The 12,470-nt window shown below is 40.3% G+C and overlaps 1 protein-coding gene across 1 annotated transcript in view; it reads right to left on the reverse strand.

Annotated features, from left to right (window-relative positions):
- The window catches only part of TES (testin LIM domain protein), a 42,679-nt gene that overhangs the window by 18,578 nt on the left and 11,631 nt on the right, over positions 1 to 12,470 (reverse strand). The window contains exon 2 of the mRNA XM_053256966.1: positions 6,930 to 7,015. Within this exon, the coding sequence (XP_053112941.1) occupies positions 6,930 to 7,015 (86 nt within the window). The remainder of the gene's footprint in view (positions 1 to 6,929; positions 7,016 to 12,470) is intronic.

Consider the following 12,470-nt stretch of genomic DNA (forward strand, 5'->3'; position numbering starts at 1 on the left):
AATCAACATATATTTTAAGAAGACATTACATTTACTTTATGTCTGTACATATGCCAAATGATAGTGATGATTCACAAATGAATCTGGGGGTGGGGGGGTCCATGTTCTGTAACACAGAGAAAGACCAAAATGCCCTATGTCAAATTAAATCAGTCTTGCAAATAAGTCCACAAAAGTTTTTCTTACTGCCAATTTGTACTAGAGTAAATAAAGGTCCCACACATGCACCTGTGTGCTTTTATGCAGAAAGCTCCAAGTGCCTTCCCTGACATCTCCAAGATAGGGCTGAGATAGGCCCTACTGAGATATGGCTCCTGCCTGCAACCTTGGAGAAGCCACTGCCATTTACTGTGTATACAATACAGAGCTAGATGGACCAATGGTCTGACTCAGTATAAGGCAGCTCCCTATGTTCCTACGGAGGTGAAGCCTTCTAACACTAAGTGTGCTGAACTCCTTACCATCTGTTAGAACCTAATCCAGTTTTTGTCCGCATATATCCAGGAGGCTTTTGACCCTGGCCAGGGAACCCTGGCACCTAGAAACTTAACTGTGGCATATGGACTAGGATAGCCAGAGGCAGATTTATTTAGTAACATCTTTATTTTTCTCATGCATATTCGTTTCTGTGCTAGGCAGAGCACTAGTGAAGAGGATCAAAAGAAGTCCATTGACACCCCCCCTCACAATGTGTCTGGTAGTTTTGTCAAGGGTATGTTGTCTGGCTCCTAAATTTTGGGGCTGGCTCCTAGACCCAAAGAAAATTTGTCAAGACCTGCATTACTGCTTGAAGTTCACAGACAAATGGCAGTCTAAAGGAATTGCTAGCAAAACTTACATTAATGCCTCAAGCCTTTCTGGAACTCAGGGAGCAGTATACATAGAGCAGATGAAGAGTTCGGTTCTTAAAGTATTCATTGAGATGTAGACAACTGCTCCAACTGCAAGTGGTATGGGGGATTCAAATTTGTGCCTCCCTAGCTATGGTAGATGCAACACATCAAAATTTGATACAGAACCTTGCATTAGACACGTCAAGGTCACTTGCAAAAAGAGATCATCATCTTGGCAATACCAGTGTCAATTCTTCCAGTAGTATGCCAAGAACTTTCCCTATAGCACAGAGCCTTATAACCCTTCCCTCACTGCTGGCTTTTGATTGTCACAGATGTTACACTCCCATCTAGTGGAAAATAATGGAACTGGACTGTAGACACTGAAGCAAAAGCCAATATTCCAGATTATAATTTCTTTAGAGAATTATGTAGATATCAGTAGATGGATCCATATATTTTAAAGCGACTACGTAAATCTGGCAAACACGTGGCAAAGAGAAGCTTTCTAAGTTAGGACATGCTAAATGAAAATTGTAAGACTCCAGTCAATAAATCCTTCTTAAAGTTAGCAAACCATGGGTTGCATCCAGAGGTGCCTTGTGCAAATAATATTTTTTTTAAAATTTCTCTTGCACAACAGGATCCCCATTATGGTGTGGAAAGGTTGCAGTGGGCCCTGGGACAGAAAGTGAAGGTGGGCCCCATCCTCCTCCAACAACCTCTACTTCAGAGAGGTGTGAGGAGGAGAGCAAAGGGCAAACTGTCACCCAGTCATTGAGGGCCCCCCCCCACACACACCCAGCTCGGGCTCCAGGAACATCCAGGAACAGCTCAGGGTCCACCTTATTCAATTGTAGCTATGCCCCTGGTCCCTACACCTTCTGCCAAGTCTTCCTCCATCCTCAGTCATTGCCTCGTGCCATATGTCATACTACTCCTGAGGGTCCCTTGAACTTCAGGATTGGCTTTTTGTGGAAAAATTTCCCTATGCCCTCCTCCTCCCAGCTACAACCTCCACTGCACATGGGCAGAGGGGATAGGGAAAGCCCCATTCTGCTCACAGAACACAGTGCTCTGGGCCAATGTTGTTTATTTAGAAGTTTACACTTTCAAATTGAGAGTACGCTCAGGAGAATTTGGTTTCCCTAGACACAATATGCCGTCAGAACTCTGATGATTAAGTTCAGAATGTATCAGTACAATCTCTTTGAAACTAATAGCATACACTGACAGGAGAGAGATGTTACACTAGCCATGTGCCTAAAGTATCACATTCTTTTCTCGGGCTTAGGTACAACACATCCAAGGGCCTGGTTAGACAACACTTTTCTGGATATAAAAAGGAGAAACCTCAGGAGCTTGCACACTCTCCCTCCCACCCCCACATGCAGGAGGTAACATTTTAACCAAACTGTATTTATGTTATTCTTACATTTACATCCTGCTTTTCCTCCAAGGAGCCCAGAGTGGCATACATGGTTAAGTTTATCCCCACAACAACCCTGTAGGGTAGGGTAGAATAAGAAAGAAGTGACAGGGCGATCTCAACTTTGCAGTGACCATACTTGAATTTGGAGGGCTGAAATCTTGGCAGTCAGGGAGATAGCACAGTGCTTTTTAATTTATTCATAAATGATCTAGAAGTTGGGGTAAGCAGTGAAGTGGCCAAACTTGCAGATGATACCAAACTATTTAGCGTAGTGAAATCCAAAACAGATTGTGAGGAGCTTCAAAAGGATCTCTCCATACCGGGTGAGTGGGTGACAAAATGGCAAATTCGGTTCAGTGTTGGCAAGTGTAAAGCGATGCACACTGGAACAAAACCCCCAAACTTCAAGTATATGCTGATGGGATCTAAGCTGTTGGTGACTGACCAAGAGAGGAATCTTGGGGTCATGGTGGACAGCTCATTGAAAGTGTCTACTCAACGTGTGGCAGCTGTGAAAAAGGCCAATTCCATGCTAAGGATCATTAGGAAGGGTATTGAAAATAAAACTGCTGATATTATAATGCCCTTATACAAAACTATGGTGTGGCCACACCTGGAGTACTGCATACAATCCTGGTCAACACATCTAAAGAAGAACATTATAGAACTGGAAAAGGTGCAGAAGAAGGCAACCAAGAAGATCTGGAGCCTAGAGCCCCCTCCTTATGAGGCAAGGCTACAGCAGCTGGGGCTTCTTAGTTTGCGGGGGGGAGACTGTGGGGAGGCATGATAGAGGTCTATAAAATCATGCATGGTGTAGAGAACGTGGACAGAGAGAAATTTCTCTCTCACACACATATCACTAGCACGAGGGGTCATCCCATGAAATTGGTTGTCAAGAAATTTAGGACCAGCAAATGGAAGTACTTTTTCATACAACGCATAATCAACTTGTGGAATTCTCTGCCACAAGATGTGGTGTTGGCTACTAGTTTGGATGGCTTTAAGAACTGTCTGGATACATGGAGGAGAGATCTATCAAAGGCTACTAGCCTGAGGGCTATAGGCTACCTCCAGCCTCAGAGGCAGGATGCCTCTGGATACCAGTAGCAGAGGAGAAGCAGCAGGAGAGAGGGCATGCCCTCAATTCCTGCTTGTAGGCTTCCAGCGGCATCCGGTGGGCCACTGTGTGAAACAGGATGCTGGACTAGATGGGCTTTGTGCCTGATTCAGCAGGGCTGTTCTTATGTACATTGCTGGCACTGGGAGCCAGTTGTGTGCACAATTACATGCATAGTGTCCTAAACTGAGGGGACATCTCTTTAGTTCATATTAGTCCTTTATCTTATTTTTTAAATATAGTAGAGCAGGGCTGCTCAGGCCATCCTGCAGATGTTGGCCTACAATTCCCATAATCCCTGGCTATTGGCCACTGTGGTCCAAAAACAGCTGGGGTGGGAGCCTAAGTTGAGCAGGCCTGTAGTAGAGTGTCACCCAATTAAACCAGTCTTATTTGATTTATCATATGGGTTTTAGCTTAATCACTAACATTTACATATGAGTAAAAGGAACCGTCTTGACTAAGTGTTCCCATTAGATATTTAATAGAACTGACTCATCCTCTTACAGTAATTTCAGTGGGGCTTCTGTCAAGTAATTTAAAGCACATTTATATACTGCCAATTATTAGATCTCAAGGTGGGTTACAAATAGATACAAACAATTAAAACAAACTTATTTAATTCAGTCAGGGTGCTGGTCTTTGTCTTTAAAATGATGCACATGTACAGACAAGTGTTGTCTGTAGCTGATAACACTTTGGCATGCTTCCTGAGTGAGAGAAGAGGGAGAATGCCTCTTAAAGAGGACACTTTTCATCTGCTGTCCAGTTAAGACACATTTTTAGCCTATTTAAAGCAATTTTTAAAAATAATACTAAATGTAGTAGTCTTAAAATTAAAAGTCAAAACAGATTCAGTCTAGCACTCAAAAGTTTGTGGGAACTTCAAGGGGAAAAAAATATTTATCTTATTTGTTGAAAAGTAGTAGTAGAAGAATATTTTTAGTCCAGCAGCAGAGGTCAATACAGATAAAACACTAAATCATTTCTTAGTTCTCTCAGCAAAGAATGTCAAAGACTGTGTATTAAGTTACCACATAGCAAGCTGAAACCATAATGCTGAAACCCTGGTTAGCAGCTAGGTTTATGAGTGAGTCTCTTATGTAGGGGTTGGAGTGTGGTAGACCAGCCCCTGTCTAAGTGGATCCCCAGCAAACCTCACTGTTATACCTGCCTATATACAGTTTGCCACTGCGATTAGCAACTTGTGCAGAAAGAGCCAAAATTCAGTCTAATTGGCTGTAGACTCTCCCCACCCTCAGAGATTTACAAAGCAGGATAAGGAGATTAGCATCAACACTCTGTTGTCCCCATAGGTTTCTTAGTAGGGGGTGAGTGGGGCTGATGGAATTGAGTTTTTTTGAGCAAACTGAAATATATATGAATTTACTTCCTTATGAAATCTAAACTGACTTTCCGACAAGAACATGAAATGTACTGTATAATGTGGCTCATTAAGTGATTATTGCTTGGTATATTTCAAGTATGGATGTCTTCATTTTATTTAGAATTACAAATATGCTTAGTGTTTAAAAATGGAGCTGTAAGCAGCTGTACAATTACTGTATGCCTTGGTATTTGTAGCTAAGAAAATGGGGGAAGGATGTAGTAAGCAAATGTAAAGTTTTATGATTTGGCTTTAGAAATCATAAGTTGTCTGAGATGCAACAGCAAAATTATGATCGGGTTGCCAGGGCGAAGCTTTGGGTTCAAACACTTCCTCCTCCTCCTTGTGTGCTCCAGTTCCCTCCTCACTTCCTAGTTCAGGCAGGCAAACCAGAGTTGGAAACCACAATTTGAAGTGGGTTGCAAGCCCTGGCTTGGAGCATTTGCTCATACCAAAATTTGCATATCATGGCAAACTGTGGTTTGATGAAACCAAGAAATAAATCATGGATCTGAGCACACAAAAGGAAGAATGAGAAAGAGAGGGAGAAGCATATGAACACACACCTTGTTCTTGACCTTGGATCAAGAGGATCAGGAATATGATGTCTGAATACAGCCAAACTGTGATTTGCAGGAGCTGTAGCTTATCCAGTTTGGATGCAATGATAAACGCAGGCAGACAAAACCAGGAAGTGAGAGAGACAACCATGCGTACAAGCTAACGAGGGCTGTGAAAGTTAAAGGTTTGTCCCAATGGTCAAGCCATGATTATGTGTGTTACATACAAACTGGTTCAGTCAGGTTTACTTCTGAACCAGTATGCAGATCTCAGCATTACCACCTTGCACTAACAAAGGAAAGGAAATTTAGAGGGGAATGCTCAGAAAGTAAAAACATTCCTGTTATGTAATTAAGGAATAGCAATACATCTGAATATTCAGTTACAATTGTATAGAAGTACTGACCTCTAATAGCATATCATCATAATAAACAGTAAAATTTGAGTCCCATGATCTAGATCAACTGTGACTGAGCCTCATAGACCACAGCTGAACTTGTTTGAGTAAACATTGGTCTGCAGGTGTCACACTCTACACAAAATTAGCTGTCCTGAACTAATTCATATATTGTTTTATCCCAATGAGTAATATACTCGTGGTGTAATGGTTAGAATGCTGGACTAGGGGAGACGCGATTTCAAATCCCCATTCAGCCATGATACTAGCTGGGTGACTCTGGGCCAGTCACTTCTCTCTCAGCCTAACCTACTTCACAGGGTTGTTGTGAGGAGAAACTTAAGTATGTAGTACACCACTCTGGGCTCCTTGGAGGAAGAACAGGATATAAATGTAATAATAATGATAATGATTAACTTCACTAATTAGAATCAGCATTGGAAAGATCCATAATGTTCAATTCTGAACGTTCACTTTGACCTTAATGGACTTCTCACAATGAAAGGTTTGTATAAACTAAAACAAGCTTTTCTTCTTTTTAACATGGCAAGTGTTCCTTGATTGTGTGTGTGTGCATGCATCCACACTGTTTTATAACTGCTTCCTTCATAAACATGAAGTAGTCTTACGTTGGTTAACTAAGACCAAAGAAATTTAGGAACTCAGTTTTTCTCCTTGTCCTTTTCCTTCATTTTCTTTTTGACACTACCCCCACACTCTCTACAGGATCCCCCCTGGATAAAGTTAAAGTGTGCAGTTGAGTCGTGTTGACTCCTGGTGACTACAGAGCCCTGTGGTTGTCTTAGGTAGAATACAGGAGGGGTTTACCATTACCATCTCCTGCACAGCATGAGATGGTGCCTTTCAGCATCTTCCTATCATTGCTGCCCAATATAGGTGTTTCCCATAGTCTGGGAAACCTACCAGCGGGGATTCGAACTGGCAAACTCTGGCTTGCTAGTCAAGTCATTTCAAACTTCTAAAACCACAAAACATATAAGACTACTAGAAAGAACACCACACACAAACATTCATTCAACTGATTTTAACAGCTGCTGACTGTGTATGTGCTTAGTTTTAGAAGTGGAAGGAGTACAAATTAAGGAAGTCTATCTTATTGATATGCTTAAAGTTTCAAGTAGCCAAAGGTATGTGCTGTGCTAGTGTATCAGTAAATCATATGAAGTATCTCTTCTTACCTCCAGAAATGCAGCTCAAATCCTTCACATTTATCTTTGCATTTTAAGCATGGTGCTCCAAATCCTTCTTCGTGCCCCAAGCCCATCTGGATTAAAAAAAAACAAAAAACATTAACATAACTCAAGCATAATATTTTTCCAAAGCACATGGTATTTTCTTAATGATGTGGTAACAAGTGGCAAACCTCCAAAAAGAAGAAAATTCCACACCACTTCAAAATTACTGCACCAAGGTAAGTCATGCCAAGTTGTTCTATGTAAGCTTTACATTCCCCCCAACTTGATACTTTTGGCATATAACCTAACATTCTAACATATTCTGTGTTAGGAAAAGGTAATACAGATGTGAAGTCATAACATTCCAATAAGATCAAGTACATGATTGGTTAGTGCTTCAGGTGATGCATCTGTTACTGGACTGTACCATGTCATACTGCAAGCAGGGGGTCAAATGTAGCCTGGCAAACCATCAGAGCCTATGCACCAGAAGGAGAGCACATGCAGCCATGAGACACATATGCTGCATTACAGGCTAGAAACAGTAGTGGTGATGGCAGAAATGGCAGTGGGGGGGGGGATAGAATCCATGATTGAAAGACATTTTACACCCAAATAAGGCCTTACACATGCAGACAGAGCTTTCTTCAAAGTTTTTGAGAACCATTTGCATTTCCAAACAAAATGGCAGTTTGCCTAAATGCTACTTGTGTATTGAAAGTGCGGTAGTGACTTGCAAATATTGCCAACTTTCTCATGCACAGTGATGTAAGAAGTCACAAGATATTACTGACTATCAGTGGTGCACTTTGACTCCTTCACACCCTCAGTCCCTGGACAGGAAGGACCACTTGGGGTGCATGGGGTATAGTACTGTAGAGGAGAATTTTGGAGATAAGGCAATCAGTCTTGCTAGTTCCTGCCTGACAAAAGGTTGAATTCTGGTTCCCCTCCATCATTGACTTCAAATCTTGTAGCATAGAATGAACAGTCAGGCATCTGAGAAGTCTGCGCTGCTATATCACCAGTCAGAGCAGATATCTAAATTTAAGCATTTTTATTGAAATGCTTTAGACAAGTAGACAAAAGGGGCAGACAGATATAACAAAAAATGATCTAACTAACATTGCCATATATTTGATAATTTAATATCACTGGAAACCATCTTGGATTTTGAACAGTCAACATCTTCTTGGAGAAGAGCATATGGAGTGTGTGTGCGTGCGTGTGTGAGAGTGATATGATATTTATTTATTCTGCTGCTTAGACTAAGGGGACAATAATTTGCCCAATCAGCTCCAAGGAGCTAGGTCATGAATGGTTCTGATTTCTAACCAAGAGAAAATAATTTCCCCCTAAATATGGGGAAAGAGAAGGTAGAAATCTTCCCTATCGTTGTGTGTGATGTTTCAGCCCTGCCAGTTTCCTCCGCGGCTGTCACAGCTATGCCCATTTCACACCTTCTGTCTATATGAAAGAAACTTATGGAGGCTGAAAGGCAATTTAACCTTTCAGCAGCTAAAATAATAAAAATGGGATTATTTAAGAAGATTGTTTTATAGTTAGAAATGAGGCTTTTTCTTCACAATGGCTTCTACACAATGTGCAGAAACCCTGAGAGAGGAATGTGCCTATAAGATAGGAATGCACACAATTGTCACTGCCTATGGAACTTGTTCCTAACTTACAGTTAACAAAAAATTACTTTTAGCTCAAGTTAATGTCTGAAAATACAGTCCAGAAAGTACTGTACCAAGAAACCCCAAGTTGTGTATGCTTTCCCACTACACTTTATCTTAGTCAAAATGCCAAGAAGTGAGAAGCAAAAGGCTCCAGTACTCCCATACAAGTTCATATATCAAGATATTTCAAGTTTGTTCACATCTGAAGGTAACAATTTCTAAAACATACAATAACCAGCAGTTAGGATTAATGGGACAAATTACCTGATTAACTTATCTCTTACTCAGTCATGACTAGCTTTGCCCAGATTCTACCCAACATATCTATAGTCTAGCTGCCACTGTTCTATTTAGAATAATTTTATAATTAAATTAAGAAACTATACTGTATCAGATTAAAGCCTTCGTCTCAGAGCAAGCTCATGTGAGGGAAAGAAATGCTGAATCATCCCTGCTGAGCTGCCTGGCTAGGCTTCTCCTAAAACTATTCTGTATTATTGGTAAGTTCAAAATGCTGCCACCACCACCCCTTTGGTCTACAGAAAGTCTCTAGGCTTGGGATGGGATAACCCAGAAAAAACCCCTCTTAATTTGGCTCTTTGACAAGTACAAAAATCTTCCACGTGCAAGCCTATACATGGTGAGAAAACTGATAGTTGCTGAATGTTTGAGGATGCGTTTGCACCAGATAAATCCCCCTTTGCTCACCCACCCCTTTTCCTGAGTTAAAAACCAACTTGGAGAGGTTTGTAAAAAGAAAAGAACAAAAATAGTTTTATTCAGTTACTACTGACTGCTTCCGCCTGAGGCTTTCTCAGCTTTTAGATACAGTTAAGAATACTTAGTAGGATTAATAGGTTGTATTAATGTACACTTAATGTACACACTTACAGAGGCTTTTGAAACACCCTTGGTGTATTGAGCATAGGCTAGTGTTTATTTCAATTATGTTGCAGGTAAGCTATAATAGAACAATATCCAGAATATGCAAAGCATACATACCAAAGAAATATAACATACTAACGTGAGGTCTGACTACACAAACTTACCCCTAGACTAAACTTCCTGACTACACAAACTTACCCCTAGACTAAAGTTCCTTGAACTCACCAAACTCCTGATGAAACTCAAAGCCTCTTGTAATCCTGTCTTCCCAGGCTTTACAGTTATCCTCCGGGAGCCACCCTCCATTGCCATATGTCCGCCTGTGCACCTCCAGCCTGGCTTCTTCTAACAAAGAACTCCCTTCTTCCTGGCAACAGAAGTCTAGGTCCCACCCACATGGTGTGCTGATTGGCTGAGCCCTGGAGTTCTCCAGCCTGTCAGTCAAGATAGGATTCACTTTAGAGGGAGGGGAGCCTCATCACTACAGCCTTCAGCATTGGGTGGGCCAGATTTCCAAATAAATACAAGAATATTGCTTAGTTTGGAAGGTATCAAGAAAGATAAAAAAGGGGATTATTATCTTAAATACCAGTTGAGTATTTATTACTCCTATAAAGAGAGACAAGACATAGAAGAAAATTATATATAAGGCATTCCTCAGATATTAGATTTTTGTTCACACAGCATACCATAGCCTTTTCTTTCAAGTTTTGTGCCACATTATATAAAACCAAAAATCCAGTTCTCTTGTTCATTGTTTCACAGCTGGCCAGGAGCATAGAACTAGAGAAAGTCATGGCCGAAAAGCATCCATTTGGCACTTCATATCAATACCATGGTGTTCATATCAATACCATCTGAATCTATAATAAAATGTTTCAAACTACATCTTGTAAGAGTCCTTGGTTTCAATTAACATTGGGAAGTGGAAGAAAAGAAGAAAATTCAAAAGCATCCAAAACTGAGTCATTCTGCAAGGAAAAATGCATCCACATCAGTTTTTAAATATTTTTAAAGTGTTGATTCTATTTACTATTTATTTTTAAAAGAAAATTAAGTTGTTTCTAATTTTCCACAAGTGTTAAAAAAACTACTCCTTCAGATTTCTGGGAATTCCAGAAGATACCACTGAGGTATATTGTCTTTCAATTAGGCAAGCATACTTGAGTCTACATAGCAAGATCAGTAGTACTAAATCTATTCTCCAGAAGTGTGGGTTTTTCTCTTTCCAGGATTAAGCTAAGGGCTTACATGAAGCTAATGCTCTAAAAAGGTGTTTTAGCAGGTAGATGTATTCTGTAGAAAAGAGGTGGACAATTGTCATAGAAATGGGTGATAAGGAAACTTGTGCTCAGCTGCCCAAGTGCATGTCCACTGGAGTCAGCCAGCAAGTTCTATCCCTGCATCAATGGCAGTACTGCATGCCTGGTGTCTTCAGACAAGCCTCAAGAATAACAGACTTTGAACAATAGTGCATGTTCGTTAATGCATAAAAATTCTTCCTACACCCCAAAATGTGAGCTACAATTGCTAAAATGATACCTTACACTAGACCTGTGTAGAGTTCTGACTGAATGCCAAACACGTTTTCCAATATACCCCCAAATATAACAAATTGCCTTGCATAAGTTTTTAAAGGGAAGATGGAATCAATTTCTCCATAAATGGAATTATGGAAGAAACTAAGATACATAGGTCATTTGAAATATTGCCAGAAGAGGTTTCTGTATGTCAGTTGCTAAAAATTCTAAAAAAACATCTGGCATTTCAAACATGCCCAGTTTGATTTTAAGGCAGTCTGCGTATGAAAGGCATTACGATTGTACTGATTGAAGTCATCTGTTTCACAACGCCTTCATGACTAAAATATTACTTCAGAGCCAAGTGTTTTAAATGGTTGCAGGCTAGCCTAATGTTTGAAGAAGAAATCTTGCTTTAATCAACTTGGAATGTTTCTAGGGAATCAAAGCTGGCAATCTTTTCTATTAAAGAGCATCTACCAAATTCCAACCTGTCTGCTACTACTCAGCTTTCCAGGGAAATATATAAATGTTCAGTATCAATTCCCTTTATTGACAATATACCACATAAATTGATAATGCAGCTCTCTTTATTTAGGCATTGCAAACTCGTAGATCAGGACTCTGGTCGTTAATCAGTCAAGGCTCTAACCAAACTATGCCAGCAAATTTGGAGAACAACACAGTGGCCAACAGATTGGAAGAGATCAGTCTACATACCCATACCAAAGAAAGAAGACTTAACAGATTGTGCAAACCATCACACAATATCCTTAATTCACATGCTAGCAAAATAATGTTCAGAATCATCCAATGCAGGTTAGAGCTCTATGTGGAAAAGGAAATGCCAGATGTGCAAGCTGATTTCAGAAAAGGCCGAGGAACAAGAGACATGAGTGTGGTTTTAAAGTTGAGGAAGAAACATCAATAACCTGCGCTATGCTGATGACATCACTCTGATAACTGAGAATACGGATGATCTGCAAGCTCTAGTAATGAAAGTCAAGGAGCATAGTGAAAAAATGGGACTATGACTAAATGTCAAGAAGACTAAACTAATGAAACAGATACAACAATTAGCCTCAAAACTGACAATGAAGACATTGAAGTAGTGGATAGCTTTTGCCTCTCCGGATAGACCATCAACAGTCAAGGATCCAGGAGTCAATAAATACGCTGCAGACTAGCACTCGGTACGGTTGTAATGAAGGCCTTGGAAAGCATATTTAGATACTGTGATGTATCTATACCTACAAAGATCAGAATCGTTTTGGCAATGGTTTTTCCCATGACACTCTATGGATACGAAAGCTAGACTTTAAAGAAGCAAGATAGAAAAAGTATTGAAGCTTTTGAACGTTAGTGCTGGAGAAGACTTTTGAGAATAACATGGACAGCCAAGAAAACAAACAAATGGGCCATAGAACAAATCAATCCAGAATTTTTACTCAAGGCAC

This window comes from Hemicordylus capensis, chromosome 5 (assembly GCF_027244095.1).
Source record: "Hemicordylus capensis ecotype Gifberg chromosome 5, rHemCap1.1.pri, whole genome shotgun sequence".
Lineage (NCBI taxonomy): Eukaryota > Metazoa > Chordata > Lepidosauria > Squamata > Cordylidae > Hemicordylus > Hemicordylus capensis.